Source organism: Nothobranchius furzeri, chromosome 7, assembly GCF_043380555.1.
Source record: "Nothobranchius furzeri strain GRZ-AD chromosome 7, NfurGRZ-RIMD1, whole genome shotgun sequence".
NCBI lineage: Eukaryota > Metazoa > Chordata > Actinopteri > Cyprinodontiformes > Nothobranchiidae > Nothobranchius > Nothobranchius furzeri.
The window spans coordinates 28,338,171-28,357,877 of record NC_091747.1 but is presented as its reverse complement, the minus strand read 5'-3'; the positions used below and the strand labels follow the sequence as shown (position 1 = coordinate 28,357,877).

The 19,707-nt window shown below is 43.5% G+C and overlaps 1 protein-coding gene across 4 annotated transcripts in view; it reads right to left on the bottom strand.

The window, feature by feature from the left end:
* Positions 1–19,707, bottom strand: part of wdr45b (WD repeat domain 45B) — a 107,384-nt gene that overhangs the window by 5,930 nt on the left and 81,747 nt on the right. For all 4 annotated transcript variants that reach the window (XM_070553006.1, XM_070553007.1, XM_070553008.1 and 1 more), the window contains 5 exons: positions 1,022–1,109; positions 758–852; positions 494–684; positions 338–423; positions 141–242 (listed from right to left, as the gene is read on the bottom strand). In XM_070553006.1, the coding sequence (XP_070409107.1) occupies positions 141–242; positions 338–423; positions 494–684; positions 758–852; positions 1,022–1,109 (562 nt within the window). The remainder of the gene's footprint in view (positions 1–140; positions 243–337; positions 424–493; positions 685–757; positions 853–1,021; positions 1,110–19,707) is intronic.

The following is a 19,707-nucleotide window of genomic DNA, read 5'->3' as shown; positions in this document are numbered from 1 at the left end:
CTGCAGAAACAGAGTCACACAAACAGTTCTTGGATGAGTAAATTTCCTGTCACAGAAATGAGTTGGGTGTTCATGCTTGTGGGTGAGTGTGTGTGTGTGTGTGTGTGTGTGTGTGGGGGGGGGTTCTCTTGGTGACAGACCTTGATTGCTTGTTCCTTTTAGGGTCTTCTGCAGCAAAGATGTGCACTGTGCCGTGGTCGCTGGACACACAGATGAGGGATGCATCCTGATTAAAATTAATGCTGAAAAACAGAAAAAGCAGCTCAAATTAGTGCCAGGTAGAGCTGTGGTTGTTCAGATCCACTGCTGTTAGGGTACGGGGCATGCCAGTGCTCACCAGTAGATATTGGCTGCCTGTGAGCCTCGTCTCAGCTCTTGAAGAAGCTGACCTGCAGATGTGTCAAAGATTCGGATCAGAGTCCCCTGCGGAAACAACATCTATAGGTTAGGTGTCTCAGAGTCGGGGCTAAAAAAACCTACAAGGCTTCCATACTTTTTCTGAGGCTGTGGCTATTCTGGTGCCCTGCAGGTTGAGAGCGATACAGCACAGCGCTCCCTCATGAGCTGGGATATCAACGGGAGGCTTCTCTGTGTTGGCGAGGTCTACTATCTGCACATGACCTGAATGAGTTCCTGGGAAAGCCAGCAGAGAGTTGTTGCTGTTGGGACACAGCACACACAGACCTGAAACAGGCAAAGAAAGCGGTTACCGTTTGTGTCTGAAACGTCCTGCACAGCTCACATGACCAGCACTGACCTTTGGGGTTGTAGCAGGTCTCAAACACATGAAGCTGATGGGGGTTGTGAGTGAAGGTGAACACTTTTATCATTGAGTCCAAAACAACCACAATCCTAGGAACAAATAGAAACCATCGTGTTAAAGTTATGAGCAAACTAGTCAGTGTGTTGTTCCTCAGATTAAAACCAAAGAGCTAAAGTCTCATTTAGGTAAAAGCTCCATAAAAAGAGGACCCCACCTGTGCATTAACATCTCCCAATGGCAGCTTTAGTGACACATTACCTGTCACGACGAAGCTTCACAGCCTTGACTTCAGTGGAGAACTCTATCTCAATCACTGTCTTCTTCTTCAAGTCGTCCCAGATCATCACTAGGGCAGGACAGCAGAGATGTTAACCAGCTTGGTGATACAGCAGCGCTTAGAGCCTCAGGACTGTGTTTGAGTTTGTTTATTCTTATCAGCTTAGTCAAGATAAAATGTTAAAACCCATACTTTTAATGTATTGTTGCTTGTGGATTAGTGGTAACCAAGAGATCAGCCCTAGACACTGAGCCCAGAGGACACAAACCTTTTCAGCTTTCAATAACCAACCATGTGGTCTTGGGTCCATCACTACCTAGTGCTCTGCTCGGAGTCATCACATTTTTCTCAATGCTCAAAGTCCACAGTCCCACCAAGGAAGCGTGTTAGCAGTAGACATCAGACCAATGCTGCAAAGAACTAACCAACTGATGCAGACAACATCCAGGAATGGTTCTAACAGAGTCTTGTCTCGTCTCGTCTTCCTCTGCTTATCTGGGTCCGGGTCGCGGGGGCAGCATCCCAACTAGGGAGCTCCAGACCGTCCTCTCCCCGGCCACCTCCACCAACTCGTCCGGCAGGACCCCCAAGGCGTTCCCGGACCAGATTGGAGATGTAACCTCTCCAACGTGTCCTGGGTCGACCTGGGGGCCTCCTGAAGGCAGGAGTTTGCTCTGGAACTTAGTGACATTTTAACATCTACATGTTCCAAGCTACAGTGCTTGAAGGTGTCAACTATTGTCTGAGTCCCAGAATACTTCCAAGAAATGCCTGGTTTTGGTTCACAAATTAAGGATATATTTAGCACCACTCTTACTTATAGTCTTCCTCAGCATCCCTCGTCTTTGAGATGGCCTGATGATCTTGCTCTTCTGTTTAGTTTCGCCATCACAGAGGTCAGAACGTTCCTTGCTGGACTCAGCTTGTTTAGCTTGTGTTTAGGGTTTTTGTTTTCCAGGTAGACAAGTCTCTGAGTCTTGTTGGGTTTACAAAAGCACCACAATATTTTGCTGGAACATCCTTCTGGCCATCTACAAAACCCTAGCACCAGCAGAGCCAGAACGATGAACATAATTCCACGTTCCCTCCTTACTTCAGGCAGATCACTGAACAGCCTCAAAAGCATTGATTGAGGATGGCTGAGGAACAGTTGGTATGGAAGTCGGGCAAGTCCAATGTGCGATTCACAGGCCATTGTGGCCTCCCAAGTGAATTTGTGTGACCTGCAGTTGCATTTTTGTAAACGGTTGTCTCTCCAGCAAAATTTGCATGCCGACTGACAATTTTATGAATGAAGTATAATCTTGACCAGTACAAATAAGTTCAGAACAAAGAAATATTTGAATGTTGCATTTTTTTGTATATTTATGTGGCCTACAAGAAGCTGTACCTTGGTGATTTAGGCTCTCGTTTAGAATATTTTAGATACCCCTGAAGTAAGTAAACTTTTGTTTGTATAGTGCCCTTCACAGAATTAGAAACAGAATAAAACATCAAGTAGTATAGCTCAAACCCAGTTAATCCAGCCTGTCTTCAGCTGTTTTTAACACAAAGCATGAGAAGCAAGAATGTAAAAAATGAGAAAAGCATTCAACGACTTGGTGATTAGTGCTCCTCCTGTGTGATGAACCTCTACCAAGCTTTCACCAGAAGATATCGGACTCTTTAAAAGTCTAAATGTCAGAAGTAGGCAGTAGCATTGTGGCACTGGGCTCTAAATGTGACTGGAGTTATACAACAGACTGTAAACTGAACAGGTGTAAAGGACTACTACCACTCAAACCTAACTGCAGGAGCACCAATAGGATGGACCAAGGCTCGGCTACATATAGGGAAGGACTTGGACACTTGAACAGTTTGTTTGAGCAAAGGTGTTTTTATTTTGTCTGTTTTTGTGAGATTTAGCAATAATATGTACTGAATGAACTAGCTGTTTTGTGTATAATAGGATTGTGGTGTCCCAGCTGACTTTGAGCAGATGTTTAGGTGGTTCCCAGAATATCTAAAAATAGGATGGGAGGCAGATCTTTTAGTTATCAGGCTCCTCTCTTGTGGAACCAACTCCCGGCTTTAGTCCGTGAGGCAGACACCTTGTCTACTTTTAAGACTAGGCTTAAAACATTTTTATTTGATAGGGCCTATGGTTAAAATCTGATGTTAGCCTAGATCTGGACAAGTGGGGGAGTAGAGGGAGGTGGAGTGTACAGTCGGTAAAGACGGCTCTCCCTTGCCCTGCCTCCAACATGCCTACATCTAAAAGGCAAGGTTATCAGAGTTATCTCTGTAGTTATGCTGCTATAGGCTTAGACTGCTGGAGGATACACTGACCCCTTTCTACACTCGACTACTTTCTTCTACAATCCGCTCTTTAACTGTATTATTTCCTGCAATTTCAGCTGTTAACTTTATTTTTTCTCTAAGTGTTTTTCTCCCCAGAAGAAGCTATAATGGTGTTCTGCTGAGCTGTGCTAGCCAATTACCCAGGCTAGAAATCTTGGTGTCATAATTGATTCAGACTTAAGCTTCACTGATTAGCGTTATATCATTTATCCATTCTCTTCTGTTTAACTGGAGTTGGGTTGCTGGGGGAACAGCCAAACGCCAGGTTCACATTAGTTGCGAAGCGATGCGAAGTGGACCGCTCACAAAATTTGTGCGCTGCCCATTGCTCCTCTGTTCACATCAGGCGAGAATTTTCGATGAACGCCTCTGCTCACGCCTACTTGTTTTTCAACCCCCCACCCCACCCCCATGCCCTTGCTCTTTGTGTGTGTAACCAGTTTGCCCTGATGGTGATATCGGAAACTGTGCCGATCCTGCTGCTGTTTTGTAGACCAGTTCCTTTTTAAATGGTAAATAACCTAGTGTTTGTGGTAGTGTACAATGCTGTTGTATATCTACCTTTGAAAAAAATGTATTTGGTTGTATTCAAATTTATTAAATCCATCTGCTCGAGAGAAAAAATACAGCACATGTCAAAATTATCGCTTCACGGCGCAAGCCTTCATCGCAATTCGCAGCTAATGTAAATCAAGACGGCAGGTTACCAAGGGTGTCGAATAGAACCGCTCTTTTGTTCCACAACGCTTTGCATTGTTGCACTTTCATGTTAAGTCGAGAAGCCCAGTCTTCCTGCTCCCCAACTACTTGGGCCAGCTTTTCCAGGGGAACTCCATTGTATTCCCTGGCAAGGTGAGAGACATAGTCCCTCCAATGTGTCCTGGGTCTCCCTTTAGGTCTCCTCCCAGTTGGAGGTGCCCGAAAGACATCACCAGGGAGGCGTCCAGGAGGTATCTCTTCTGACTATGCTCTTTTTTCACCATGACAGACCATTACAACGCCCGCATCACTCGCACTCCAGCTTTCCCTCACTTGTGAAATAGACCCCGAGATACTTAAACTCCTCCACTTGGGGCAAGACCTCGTCCCTGAACCGGAGAAGGGATTCTACCCTTGTCTGACTCAAGACCATGGTCTTTGATTTAGTGGAGCTCATTCTCATCTTAGCTGCTTCACAATTGGCTGCGAACTGCTCCAATTAGAGTCGGAGATCATGTTTCGATGAAGCCAACAGGACCACATCATCTGCCATAAGCAGAGACTCAATCTTTAGGCCACCATAACAGATCCCCTCAACACCTTGGGTGTGCCTAGAAATCCTGTCCATAAAAGCTATGAACAGAATCGTGACAAAGGGCAGCGTTGGCGGTGTCCAACTCACCAGAAACAAGCTCGACTTACTGCCGGCAATGAAGACCAAGCTCTGACACCGGTCATACAGGGACCTAACTGCCCGTATCAGAGCCCCCCCCCCCCCCCCCCCCCCCCGAGGAACGTGGTCAAATGCCTTCTCCAAATTCACAAAACACATGTAGATTGGTTGGGCACACCCCCACACACTCTCCAGGACCCTCCTAAGTGTATAAAGTTGGTCCAGTCTTCTACGGCCAGGACAAAAACCACATTGCTCTCCCTGAAGCAGAGGTCCGATAATCCACCGGACCCTCCTCTCCAGAACCCTGGAATAGACTTTACCAGAAGAGTGATCCCTATGTAGCTGGAACACACACTGAAGCCCCCATTTTTAAATAGGGAGACCACCGCCAGGTCACACTCTGCACCCCACTACAGGGAGTGCAGAATTATTAGGCAAATGAGTATATTGTCCACATCATCCTCGTCATGCATGTTGTCTTACGCCAAGCTGTATAGGCTTGAAAGCCTACTACCAATTAAGCATATTAGGTGATGTGCATCTCTGTAATGAGAAGGGGTGTGGTCTAATGCCATCAACACCCTATATCAGGTGTGCATAATAATTAGGCAATTTCCTTTCCTTTGGCAAAATGGGTCAAAAGAAGGACTTGACAGCCTCAGAAAAGTCAAAAACAGTGAGATATCTTGCAGAGGGATGCAGCAGTCTTAAAATTGCAAAGCTTCTGAAGCGTGATCATCGAACAATCAAGCGTTTCATTCAAAATAGTCAACAGGGTCGCAAGAAGCGTGTGGACAAACCAAGGCGCAAAATAACTGCCCATGAACTGAGAAAACTCAAGCGTGCAGCTGCCAAGATGCCACTTGCCACCAGTTTGGCCATATTTCAGAGCTGCAACATCACTGGAGTGCCCAAAAGCACAAGGTGTGCAATACTCAGAGACATGGCCAAGGTAAGAAAGGCTGGAAGACGACCACCACTGAACAAGACACACGAGCTGAAACGTCAAGACTGGGCCAAGAAATATCTCAAGACTGGTTTTTCTAAGGTTTTATGGACTGATGAAATGAGAGTGAGTCTTGATGGGCCAGATGGATGGGCCCGTGGCTGGATTGGTAAAGGGCAGTCCGACTCAGATGCCAGCAAGGTGGAGGTGGAGTACTGGTTTGGGCTGGTATCATCAAAGATGAGCTTGTGGGGCCTTTTCGGGTTGAGGACGGAGTCGAGCTCAACTCCCAGTCCTACTGCCAGTTTCTGGAAGACACCTTCTTCAAGCAGTGGTACAGGAAGAAGTCTGCATCCTTCAAGAAAAACATGATTTTCATGCAGGACAAGTACTCCACAGCGTGGCTGGCAAGAAAGGGTATAAAAGAAGAAAAACTAATGACATGGCCTCCTTGTTCACCTGATCTGAACCCCATTGAGAACCTGTGGTCCATCATCAAATGTGAGATTTACAAGGAGGGAAAACAGTACACCTCTCTGAACCGTGTCTGGGAGGCTGTGGTTGCTGCTGCACGCAATGTTGATGGTGAACAGATCAAAACACTGACATAATCCATGGATGGCAGGCTTTTGAGTGTCCTTGCAAAGAAAGGTGGCTATATTGTTCGCCGATTTGTTTTTGTATGTCAGAAATGTATTTTTGGGAATGTGGAGATGTTATATTAGTTTCACTTATAAAAATAAATAATTGAAATGGGTATATATTTGTTTTTTGCTAAGTTGCCTAATAATTATGCACAGTAATAGTCACCTGCACACACAGATATCCCCTAAAATAGCTAAAACTACAAACAAACTAAAAACTACTTCCAAAAACATTCAGCTTTGATATTAATGAGTTTTTTGGGTTCATTGAGAACATGGTTGTTGTTCAATAATAAAATTATTCCTCAAAAGTACAACTTGCCTAATAATTCTGCACTCCCTGTACATGACACAATATGAATAATGACATGTGATGGAGTGGATATGCGGTGACAGAATGTGATGTGTAGGCGGTGTGATGTAAGTTAGATGTTTATTAGAATCTTTGTATCTGAAAGAAATTGTGAAAACTAGGTGTAAAAGAATTTGTTGTCCGCTATAAACTAGATTGTTGATTATTAATAAAACAGCATCAGACGCAATCTGTTATGCCTACAAACCCTGGCAGAGACCCCCAGCAGATCCGGACTGTGAGAAGTCGGGTGGACCTCAAGGCACCGGGATTTCGTAGATTAAACTCCGATACGACCCGTCCAGTCTTGAGATGTCTCCAGGTCACAACAGTAACTGGAATACTTGTTTGCGTCCAAAGTGGATGTGGCTCTTAGGGAGCCGTCTGGCTGTGCCAGCTTGCTGTGTGCAAACAGGTTTTGACTGTATGTCAAAAGATATATCTCAAGGATGCTTGTTCCGAATTGGCTGGTCTGGAACTCCGCTAGAAATTGAATTACTTGGGAAGTATTTCCTGTTTTATTAACCTACCTTGCCATGATTTCCAGCCGTTGTGGCAAATCAGAATGTGCCATGTCTGGAAGGCTTTACCAAAACATTCCTCAGAAAGCCACACGTTCCTTCAGATACAAAAATGTTTTTAACCTTAATATGTATCTTACTGTAATGTTGTGAGTTTAACTAGGGCTGGGAGATATATTAATATTTTTAAAATATCGGTATTATTTTTAAACAAGATATAAGATAACTTTATATCTTTATATCGATATAACTGGCCAAGCTGCTATGCTAGCAATTAGCCACTATGCTAGCGACATGTTGCTCAGTCTCTAAGTGGCTATTACATGTATTCTCACAAGTTTGCTCAATCTGAGAGCCTCTGGGTAAATGTGCTGCTCTAAACTTTGCATTTGGTGTCCTGGTTTTTAATTATTTGGGGACGTTCAATGCGAGTTCTGTTTTTCCATCCTGCTTGTGCGGAGAGACGAGCCAAACCCCTCCCTCCCCTGTGTAATGAGGAAACAGCTACGGAAAGCCAGAGTGACCAAATGACCTCAGACATATTGTAAGGGTTTGAATAGTAAACTATAATGTTACAGTTTTATTTTGAAGGCGAGCTCAACGGGTGAGAAATATTGTTCCGGTTATTCCACTCTGGTTTGCTATGCTAGTAAATACTCCGTTATGAGCTATTCTGTTGAAAAAGTTAAGAGTTTGTAAGGCGTGGGTTACGGCGACAGTAGCCCGAAAATAATACTCATAAAAGAGCAACCAGAGACTCTGAGTCATTACTGTATAATCGCTGATTTGAGCCAATACTGTTAGACTGTAGCCATGTTTGCCCTGATAACTAATAGCTCGACGGTGACCCATGTGATCTTCAGTAGATGCAGTTACATCATCATACATTTAGTTTAACATGATATATTTTTTTTTCTCTGGACAAGAAATATATGACATAGCCTACCTCTAGATGAAATTTAAATAATTTTACAAAATTATAAACATATAATTAAAAAGTGCCCATGGGACATTTGATACACCTCTAGCTCTCAACTGTGTGTGTGTGTGTGTGTGTGTGTGTGTGTGTGTGTGTGTGTGTGTGTGTGTGTGTTAGCAGACAGCTGTACCAGTGTATCTAAAGCTCAGACTGGTAGAGAATAGGCACTAAGGTTCAAGTTTGACAAGAATCAATACATTTTTATGCATTTAATCTACTGATTTATGTATATACTTTCTCAAGACAGCTTGAAGTGAGTTAACTCGTAAATAATTTACAGGAGGAAAAATATTGAGATATATATCGTATATCGGAATTCAGCTAAAAAATAAAGATATAAGTTTTGGTCCATATCGTCCAGCCCTAAGTGTAACCAATGATTAACTTGTTAAATCAAACACATAGTGATTTGTGATATAAATGGATCGTTGTATGATCAATATTTATTTCAAATTAATTGATTTAAGCACTGGTTATTCAAACATTTGATTTAAACATCTTGTTCATTCATCACATATGATTATTTAACTTATAAGTTGTAAAGCCTTGTAGGATTCATGTGGATTCCCTTCTACTCAGAGTGAGGAATCCAGCAGTCTGACTTTTAGCAGAGAGATAAGGGCTTTTGCGGGAGACCTTGACAGTTTATTCATGTCTGTGCTAAAGAACAATGAGTGAGCAAAAGGTTTATCTGTGCATCTGGATCCTCCAGCTGGTATAACCTTGACTTTGCAGCTCTGGCGTGCATGAAAGGTTACTGTGTAAATTCTATGGTGAAAACTGACCCTTTTGATTCATTACACAGCACACGGTCCCCACTATCAATTTCCCTCTGGGATTAATAAAGTATTTTTGAATTGAATTGAATTGAATATAAACGGTGTTCGTAGTGCATTGCTTTCCCCTTCTGAGGCACCGGATGGTGGACCAGAATCTCCCCGAAGCCATATGGAAGTCTTGTTCCATGGTCTCACCAAACTCCTCCCATGCCCGTGTTTTTACCTCTGTGACCGCATTCTGCTTGGCCTGCCGGTACACATCAGCTGCCTCTGGAGTCCCACAGGCCAAAAAGACCCTATATGACTCTTTCTTCAGCTTGATGGCCTGCCGGATGTCCACCAGCGGGTTTAGAGATTGTCACCACAACAAACACAGACAACACTGCGGTTGCAACCCCAGTCGGCTGCTTCGACAATGGAAGCATGGAACATGGCCCACTCAGACTCAATTTCCCCCGCCTCCCCTGGAACATTTTGGAAGTTCTGTCGGAGGTGAGAATTGAAACTACTTCTGACAGGAGACTCCGCCAGACATTCCCAGCAGACCCTCACAATGCATCTGGGCCTGCCAGGTCTGATCGGCATCTTCCCCCACCATCGAAGCCAACTCACCACCAGGTTGTGGTCAGTTGACAGCTCCACCCCTCTCTTCACCCGAGTGTCCAAGACATGCGGCCGCAGATCAGATGAGAGTATCCTGAGGTATAAAAAGGCCTGAGGTATCCTGGTGCCAAGAGCACATTTGAACACCTTTATGTCTGAACATGGTGTTCATTATAGACAATCCACGATGAGTACATAAGTCCAACAACAAAACACTGCTTGGATTCAGTTGGGGGGGGGGGGGGGGGGGTCCTCCCCACACCTCCAGGTCTCACTGTCATTGCCCACGTGAGCATTAAGTCCCCCAGCAGAATGAGGGAGTCACCGGAGCACTTTCCAGCACCCCCTCCATGGACTCCAAAAATGGTGGGTAGTCTGAGCTGCAGTTTGGTGCATAAGCACAGACAACAGTCAGCACCCATCCCCCCGCACATAGGCAGAGGGAGGCTACCCTCTCTGTCACTGGGGTAAATCCCAATGTACAGGCACCAAGTTGGGGGGCAACTAGTATGCACACCCCTGTTCAGCGTGTCTCAGTGGGGGTGACTCCAGAGTGGTAGAAAGTCCAACCCCTCTCAAGGAAACTGGTTCCGGAGCCAGAGCCATACTTTGAGGCGAGTCTGACAATCTCGTCGAAATCTCTCAACCTCACAAACCAAATAGGCTCCTTCCAGGTTCATTGAACGATCATTTGTGAACTTTTAATTATTTTTTCTGAATGTAAACCAAACTCGCACGTATTTTGCCTGATGAATATTAATGAGCTCTTAATCAGGCATGTGTGAACGGGTTTATGAATGGTGCTCTCTCACAGTGTGAGAGCTCCAGATCTCCACAGAGCTAAAGCCTTAGCTAAAACATCCTGTTAACCATACAGTTTACAAAAAGTAAACCACAAAAATGCAACTATCATATACAGAAGTGATCGGCAAAGCATCTACTCTTCTATGTCTATACTGTTGAGGACGGCCCTCTGTAATGAACAAATCTACACTAATTTGAATGTGTGTGTGTGTTTAATTATAAGAACTACTTTTGGTTTTTAGAGGCTGTAAAAAAAATTTTATGCTGGTGCTACGTTTTGTTCTGTGCTACAAAACCTATGACCTTTGTAGCACCAGCACTATAAGCAAATAATGTTAATGTATAGCCCTGCTATGATATTTGTCCTGTGTGTGCTGCACTCGTGTCCTCCTCTCATCCTCTCCCATAATCGGGAGCCTGCCGTCGGGAGGCGTTTTTAAAGCTCTTAAAAACCCAGAAACGTTCAATATAAACACACCCAAAGTGTTGCTCAGACTACTGAATATAGAAATCTGCACTATCCTCTGGAGTAAAGTACTAACTTCATGAGGGATCATATTTGCAGCTGTGGCTCATTAAAGTAAAAAATGAAACTTGTTGCAATTTTGCAACTTTGGTGCTTAAGAGTTAAATCGATCTTTGGACATACGAATCAATTCTCATGAATATTTATGAGAATTGATTCAGAGTAGAAAAATATATATTTTTTCCCAACACAGCCCTAGAACCAAGTACATCACTCCTGTTCCTAAATCTCTACACCGGTTACCAGGAAACTACAGAATTTATTTCAAAGTGCTTCTACTAGTTTATAAATCACACAATGGCAATTGGGCCAGATATACGCCCAGCAGGGCTCTGAGGTCCTTAGGAAGATCTCAACTAGCAGAACCCTGGGTCAGAACCAAACAGGGTGAAGCTGCTTTTAGCTACTATGCTGCTCACAGATGGATTCAGCTTCCTCATGACCTTAAATGTGCCCCAACTCTAGTAACTTTTAAAACAAAATTGAAAACCTTGATGTAATTATCAGCCTTTGAATAACTGTTCTTATGTTCCACGTTCCACACTGTAACTGCTCATCCTTTAATTTAGCCTTTTTATCATATTCTTACATCTAATTAAATTAGAATAATCTAAATTTGATTTCAAAATCTGCTGTTTTATGTTATGATGTTGATTATAATTTTTTATGTTCTTCCTGTTCTTGCCTCAGGAAAGAACACTGAATTGCTTTTGTGTAGGGCTGCACATTTAATTGAATTTTAATCATGATTATGATCCTGGTTTTGAACAATTTTATAACAAAACAAGCCAATTATTTGCTCCTCCCTCCTGCTCTATTCTGAGTTGCAAATCAAGCACACCTCCCACACAAAGTTGCCAACTCAGCAACTTTGTTGCCATTTCTATTAACTTCTTACCCCTAAAAACACATAGACAACGGCCAGGCAACATTTTTGAGGACACATAGCTACTTTCTGTATAACTTTGTCGTTGATATTCACTGCAGGTTAGCACAACACTCAGCCTGCACTCTGGACCATCGTTCCAGACATTAGGAAATGGAATGATGTGCAGCATGATCATATCACATTGACTGACCAATCAAATCTTTCTCGTTGCAGTGCACACTAGGCTTGGACAGTATCCAAATTTTATTACAATCTGGCTTCCTCCACATTTTACAAAGGTGTACAGTATTACCGGGACTAATTTAAAATCAAATCAAATCACGTTAATTTGTATTGCACATTTAAATGCAGCAATGTTGCCCAAAGTGCTGAACACAGACATATAAAAACTTTAAATAATATAAGCAGTCAAGTTAAAACACAATAAAACCTAAAAAATACATGAAAAAATCAGACATGAGAAATGATAAAAAATAAATAAAACAGGACTAACAAGTCAACTAGAAATAGTAAAAACTGTTAAGTAAACGTAAGTATTCAGTAGCTTTTTAAAAAGGGCAACAGATGATGCCTGCCTAATGGAGATAGGCAACAGAGTCGGTGCTGCCACAGAGAAAGACCTAAAACCTCTTTTCTGTAGCCTTGCCCTAGGTACACTCATCCTATGCTGGTCAGCTGAACGCAATCCACAAGATGGAACATATGGCACTAGGAGTTCAGATAAATGGCTAGGAGCAAGTTCATTCAAACATTTGTTAGCTAAAACCAAAATCTTAAACTGCTGATGGAACATAACTGGGATCCAATGCAGAGGCAAGAACTGGAGTAATGTGATAGAACCTACATGTACCAGTCAGGAGACATGCTGCAGCATTCTGAACCAGCTGCAGCCAAGCAATACATCGACGGTGGCACAGGAGATAAGTGCTCGCCCCGTAATCGGAAGGTTGCAGGTTCGAGCCCCGCTCAGTCTGCCGCTGTCGTTGTGTCCTTGGGCAAGACACTTTACCCACGTTGTCTGCTGGTGGTGGTCGGAGGGACTGGTGGCGCCAGTGCTCGGCAGCCTCGCCTCTGTCAGTGCGCCCCAGGGCAGCTGTGGCTACATTGTAGCTCATCCCCACCAGTGTGTGAATGTGTGTGTGAATGGGTGAATGACTGATTGTGTTGTAAAGCGCCTTGGGGGGTTTCAAGAACTCTAGAAGGCGCTATATCAAATACAGACCATTTACCATTTTACATTCATGATTAATACACAAGAAAAGACTATTGCAGTACTCTAAGCAAGATGTTATAAATGCATGGATAAGATTTTCAAAAGCATTCCTAGTCAAAAAGGATTCAACCTTATAAAGCTTCCTTGGGTGAAATAAACTAACTCGAACCAAAGTATTGACTTGAACATCAAAATTAAGCTGAGAATCAATCTCAACACCCAAATTAGACAAAATCCTTTGTCTCATATGAAAAGCCACACATCTACGACTGAGTGACTACAGGAGCAACGCTCGGTGCAAACATAATCAACTCAGTTTTAGACTCGTTAATCTGGAGAAAATTACAACCCATCCAATCATTAACCTCACGAAGACAACTTGCAGCTAATTCCTTAGCTTTAATAGGAACATAGACCTGTCATTCACCAGCATAAAAATGAAAGTCAGGCTCATATTTCTTAAAGATGGCCCCAAGTGGGAGCAGGTATAAACTGCAAAGCAGAGGACCAAGTACAGAGCTCTGTGGGATCCCACATTTCAGGGGAGCATCACTCGAACAAAAACTACCAATCTTAACAGTTGCATACCTGCCTGACAGGTAGGAACTCATCCATGAGAGGGCTGAACCAGAGACCGACAAACTTCTCCAGATGATTGAGAAGTATGACATGAGTATCAAAAGCAGCAGTCAGATCTACAGCCAGGCCCATAAATATTGGGACATCGGCACAATGCTAACATTTTTGGCTCTATACACCACCACAATGGATATCAAATTAAACGAACAACATGTGCTTTAACTGCAGACTGTCAGCTTTTATTTGAGGGTATTTACATCCAAATCAGGTGAACGGTGTAGGAATTACAACAGTTTGCATATGTGCCTCCCACTTGTTAAGGGACCAAAAGTAACGGTACAATTGGCTTCTCAGCTGTTCCATGGTCAGGTGTGTGTTATTCCCTCATTATCCCAATTACAATGAGCAGATAAAAGGTCCAAAGTTCATTTCAAGTGTGCTATTTACATTTGGAATCTGTTGCTGTCAACTGTCAAGATGAGATCCAAAGAGCTGTCACTATCAGTGAAGCAAGCCATCATTAGGCTGAAAAAACAAAAGAAACCTATCAGAGAGATAGCAAAAACATTAGGCGTGGCCAAAACAACAGTTTGGAACATTCTCAAAAAGAAGGAACACACTGGTGAGCTCAGCAACACCAAAAGACCCGGAAGACCACGGAAAACAACTGTGGTGGATAACCGAAGAATCCTTTCCCTGGTGAAGAAAATACCCTTCACAACAGTTGGCCAGATCAAGAACACTCAACTCAGAAAACCCACTCAAACACTCTTTGTGAGGAGTTTGCAGCCCACTTCAGAGGGAAGGTAGACACCATCAGATGTAACATTTTATCCTCTCAACGTAACGTGGTTTTAGACACATCTGAGAGTGTCTACCTGAGGAAACACTGGACAGTTTTGTCCTGGTTGAAGCTGAGACTCTTGATAAAGTTTTCTCCTCAGTGAGACCCACCACATGTGTCCTGGACCCTATTCCCACTAGGTTTTTTAAACAATTTTATGATTCTTTTAAAGATGATGATGAATTGCTCCCTTCGGACGGGGGTCTTTCCTGCCACTTTTAAGCAGGGTGAGGCCCCTGCTGAAGAAGAGCAATTTAGATTTGAATGATTTAAACAATTATCGACCAGTATCCAACTTACCATTTTTAAGCAACATTTTAGAAAAGCTTGTTTCAATCCAACTCAATGTTTTTATCAACACCCATAATGTTTTTGAAAATTTTCAGTTTGGTTTTAGAGTGAACCACAGCATAGACAGCCTTTTTGAAGATGTTAAATGATTTTACAATAAATTATGACAAACGGAAGGTGACTGTGTTGGTTCTACTGGATCTAAGTGCTGCCTTTGATACAGTAGACCACACTATTCTCTTAACTCGTTTGAAACGGATCGGCCTCTCTGGTGCTGTTCACCAATGGTTCACATCCTACATCACAGACAGGACTTTTATGGTGAGTTTGGATACCTGTTCCTCGAGGGTTCATGGGATTACATGTGGTGTGCCCCAGGGTTCTATTTTAGGCCCAGTGCTTTTTAAACTTTATATGCTCCCTCTTGGCAGTGTCATCAGGAGACATGGGGTGAATTTCCATAGTTACGCTGATGATACACAGCTGTACATCTCTGTGTCTCCTGATGACACACGGCCAATGGACACACTTTTTAATTACATTTTTGATATCAAATCCTGGATGGCAGAAAAGTTTCTCCAGCTCAACCAGGACACAACTGAAGTTTTAGTCATCGGTCCTGAGGCCCAGAGAGAGAGGCTTTTACCAAAATAACAATCACTGTCTCTTAATCCATCTTCACAAGTGAAGAACCTGGGTGTCATCTTTGACTCTGAGCTGACTTTTATCCATCATATTAAAAATATCACCAAAATAGGTTTTTATTAGGGCTGAAACGATTCCTCGAGTACCACGAATAATTCGAGTACAAAAAATCCTCGAATCAAATTCTCTGCCTCGAGGCTTCGTTTAATTCATGTTTAATTAATTCATGGCTTTGCAATCACCCGGGATCATGTTTCACCCGGACCGAAACAAGTGACGCACATACATACTGCACTGAATGCACACGCGAGTAGCGAATGTAATAACTTAACTTTCTCTTAAGACATGGCGGACAACGTGGACCCCGGTGGAGTGCGAAAAAGACAGAAAATGTCAAAGGTGTGGGACCATTTTTCACTTTGTAAGGCGGAAAATGTACTCCAGTTTAAAAACTGTAAAATGGATCTAGCCTACCACAACACCATATCCTCCATGCTGCAGCACCCGACCAGGAAACATCCACATGTAAATGTCACTTCTGCAAGCGGACTCGGAGCCTCTACAAGATAATGCATTTTAGCCTGTATTTCTATATATTCTGCGGACACTGTGCAACTTTTTCATTTGTAGCGCTCAGTTTCAGCTCACACAGTACGTCTGGTAGCAACACGTCGGTCTTAAAATGTGCTAAAAATAGCTGTTTTTACAACACGTCGGACTTTTTATTGTGTTGTTATTGATGTCTGTTGTCCCTCAGGATTGCTGCAGGAGGACACAGGTATTTATGAGTGGCGGAGGAAAACGAAAGAAAGTAAATAAATGTTTTGTGATCAGTGTAATTTGACATAACCACGGCAAACATGCTTTCGACAATCCTTGTTAGTGTGAGAAAAAAAGTGTAGAAATTAAAACGGAAGTGTGTTAATAGGGAAATAGCTGGCGAGCAATGTTTGCGCATGCGCCGTGAGCGGTTCTGGTGCGGTTTGGGCCGCAGCCGCTCGCATTTGTTCACTGTAAAGTAAAGATGAAGTGCTGAAGTTTTGAAAACTAATTTTGAATAAAACTTGAAGAATAACGGGCAACTGCGTGCTCATTTTAAGAGGTCTTTCATATTTTATAAATGCTATTTGATATAATGGTTTACAAACGCAAAAAGGTAATTTATTAGAGTACTCGATTAATCGATAAAATATTCGATAGAGTACTCGATTACAAAAATATTCGATAGCTGCAGCCCTAGTTTTTATCATCTAAAGAACATCGCCAGAGTCTGCCCCATTCTCTCTCGGGCCAATACGAAGACGCTGATGCATGCTTTTATTACCAGGAGAATAGACTACTGCAATGCCCTGCTTTCTGGTCTTCCTAAAAAGAGGATTTCAGGTTTACAACTACTACAAAACTCAGCAGCACGTGTCATGACGACGACCAGGAGGCGGGAGCACATTACTCCAGTTTTAGAATTCACTGCATTGGCTCCCCTTATGTTTCAGGATCGATTTCAAAATACTTTTAATGGTTTTTAAGTGTCTTAATGGTCTTGGGCCTTCTTATCTTTCAGAACTGCTTTTACCGTATGAACCCACGCAGTCTCTGCGCTCCTCTGGCAGCCGTCTCCTTGTCATATTCACGGCGTGGTGTCCTTCCAGTACTACGGTCCTCGCCTATGGAACGAGCTGCCAGGGGACCTCAGGGCTGCTGAGAACGTTCATGTTTTTAGAAACAGGCTCAAGACCCATCTTTTTAGCTTAGCTTTTAACATAATACTCTCACTTTTTAAATTAATTAATTACAGTGATCCCTCGCTACTTCGCGGTTCGTTTATCGCGGATTCACGACTTCGCGGATTTTTTCTTTGGAGCCTTATTCAAGGGAAATTCGCCGATTCGCGTTATTTTTCTATGCGAAATATCAAGAAATTCCTGTTTTTTCATCATAAAATGCACTTTTTGTAATAAAACTATAAAAAACCAAGTAAAAATTTTTTTTCTTTAGTTTTACCCACAAAAAGAGAATGTGATCATACGATAATTCAATATAGTACTGTACTGTAAATATGGTGTCCCTACTTCGCGGATTTTCACCTATCGCGGCCAGGTCTGGAACGCATCTACCACGATAAAAGAGGGATCACTGTACTTAGTTTATTTATTTATTTGATCTATTTATTTTATTTATTTATGGGCTGCATGGTGACGCAGTGGTTAGCAGCTCGAAGGTCGCAGGTTCGAAACTCGGCTGCGGCCTTTCTGAGTGGAGTTGCGTGTTCTCCCCATGCATGCGTGGGTTTCCTCCGGGGTACTCCGGTTTCCCCCACAGATCACATCATGCCCTATAGGTTATAAATTGTAAGTCACTTTGGATAAAAGCGTCTGCTAAATAAATAAACATACACATATTTATTTAATGTATTCTTTATACGTGCTTTTTAAACAGTTTTTTACCGTAATTTATGATCAACATTATTTTAATATCTATATAACTTTTTATATTATTATTCTCATTTTGTCTCCTTGGATTTTATATTTTAATCTTAATTTAACCTTTTTCCAGTGCTTCCTCTGTGGAAGCCCTCTGCCCCGGTGGCAGTGGTCGGCTGTGGCGGCCTGGGTGCTTTCCATGTGTGCCTGGGAGGTGGTGGGGGTCTCTGCCCTCCCTGCCCTGGGCGCCCGGTGTCAGTGCCTCGGCTGCTGCTGTGGATCTGCTGCTGTCGGAGTGGATGGCTCCCCTGATGGCGTTTCCTTATCCTTATTTTAGCTGGTCTGGCTCATCTGATCTCAGCCAATCGTGTTTTTTTTTTTACCATGGGGAAGCGGGCATGTATGTATGTGTGCGTGTGTGTCTGTGTGTGCGTGTCGGTGGAGGAGTGTTGTGAAGGGTTTTTTATTGTCAGACTGTTTTTAAAATTCTGGGGATGGGAGGGAATGTGGGTATGTGGGGCCTTTTTAATTTGTTAAGCACTTTGAGTTGCATGTACTGCAGGATTAAGTGCTATATACATAAACAGGGTTCCCACTCTTTTCTTGAAATAATTTTCCAGGACTTTTCCAGGACATTTTCAAGACTTTTTCAGTGTACAAGTCAAGTTATCATAACTGCGGTTTGCCGATATCCCGATATATTTAGAAACAGATATGATATTGTACCTACCCACACCGTTATTTTGACAATATAGTTGTGGAAATATTTTTGTCTTTCACAAGCCCACCTGCTTTCCTCTACTTACAATGCAACACAACTAAAACAGAAGTTATTCTCTACTTTAGTTCATACCAGAGGTGTGACATTGTGGCATCATCAAGTCATCTCCATGTCCTGTTTTTGTTCTGCTCAGCAACTGAACCAGGTTAATCCACTGTGCTGAATGAAATCGTCGTCGTCTTCCTCCGCTTATCCGGGTCTGGGTCGCGGGGGCAGCATCCCAACTAGGGAGCTCCAGACCGTCCTCTCCCCAGCCACCTCCACCAGGACCCCAAGGCGTTCCTGGACCAGATTGGAGATGCAACCTCTCCAACGTGTCCTGGGTCGACCCGGGGGCCTCCTGCCGGCAGGACATGCCCGAAACACCTCCCCAGGGAGGCGTCCAGGGGGCATCCTGACCAGATGCCCAAACCACCTCAACTGACTCCTTTCGATCTGGAGGAGCAGCGGTTCTACTCAGAGTCCCTCCCGAATGTCCGAGCTCCTCACCCTATCTCTAAGGCTGAGCCCGGCCACCCTATGGAGGAAACTCATTTCGGTCGCTTGTATCCGCAATCTCGTTCTTTCGGTCATTACCCAAAGCTCATGACCATAGGTGAGGATTGGGACGTAGATTGACCAGTAAATCGAGAGCCTGGCTTTCTGGCTCAGCTCCCTTTTCACCACTACAGATAGGCTCAACGTCCGCAGCACTGCAGACGCCGAACCAACCCGCCTGTCGATCTCCCGATCCCTCCTACCCTCACTCGTGAACAAAACCCTGAAATACTTAAACTCCTCCACTTGAGGTAGGACCTCTCTCCCGACCCGGGGTTGGCAAGCCACCCTTTGCCGGTCGAGAACCATGGTCTCAGATTTGGAGGTGCTGATCCTCATCCCAGCCGCTTCACACTCGGCCGCGAACCTACCCACCAAGAGCTGAAGGTCAGAGCTGGATGAAGCTAGGAGGACCACATCATCCACAAAAAGCAAAGACAAGATTCTCCTGCCATCAAACTCGACACACTCCACACCACGGCTGCGCCTAGAAATTCTGTCCATAAAGGTGATGAACAGAACCAGTGACAAAGGGCAGCCCTGGCGGAGTCCAACCCTCATCGGGAACAGGTCCAACTTACTACCGGATATGCGGACCA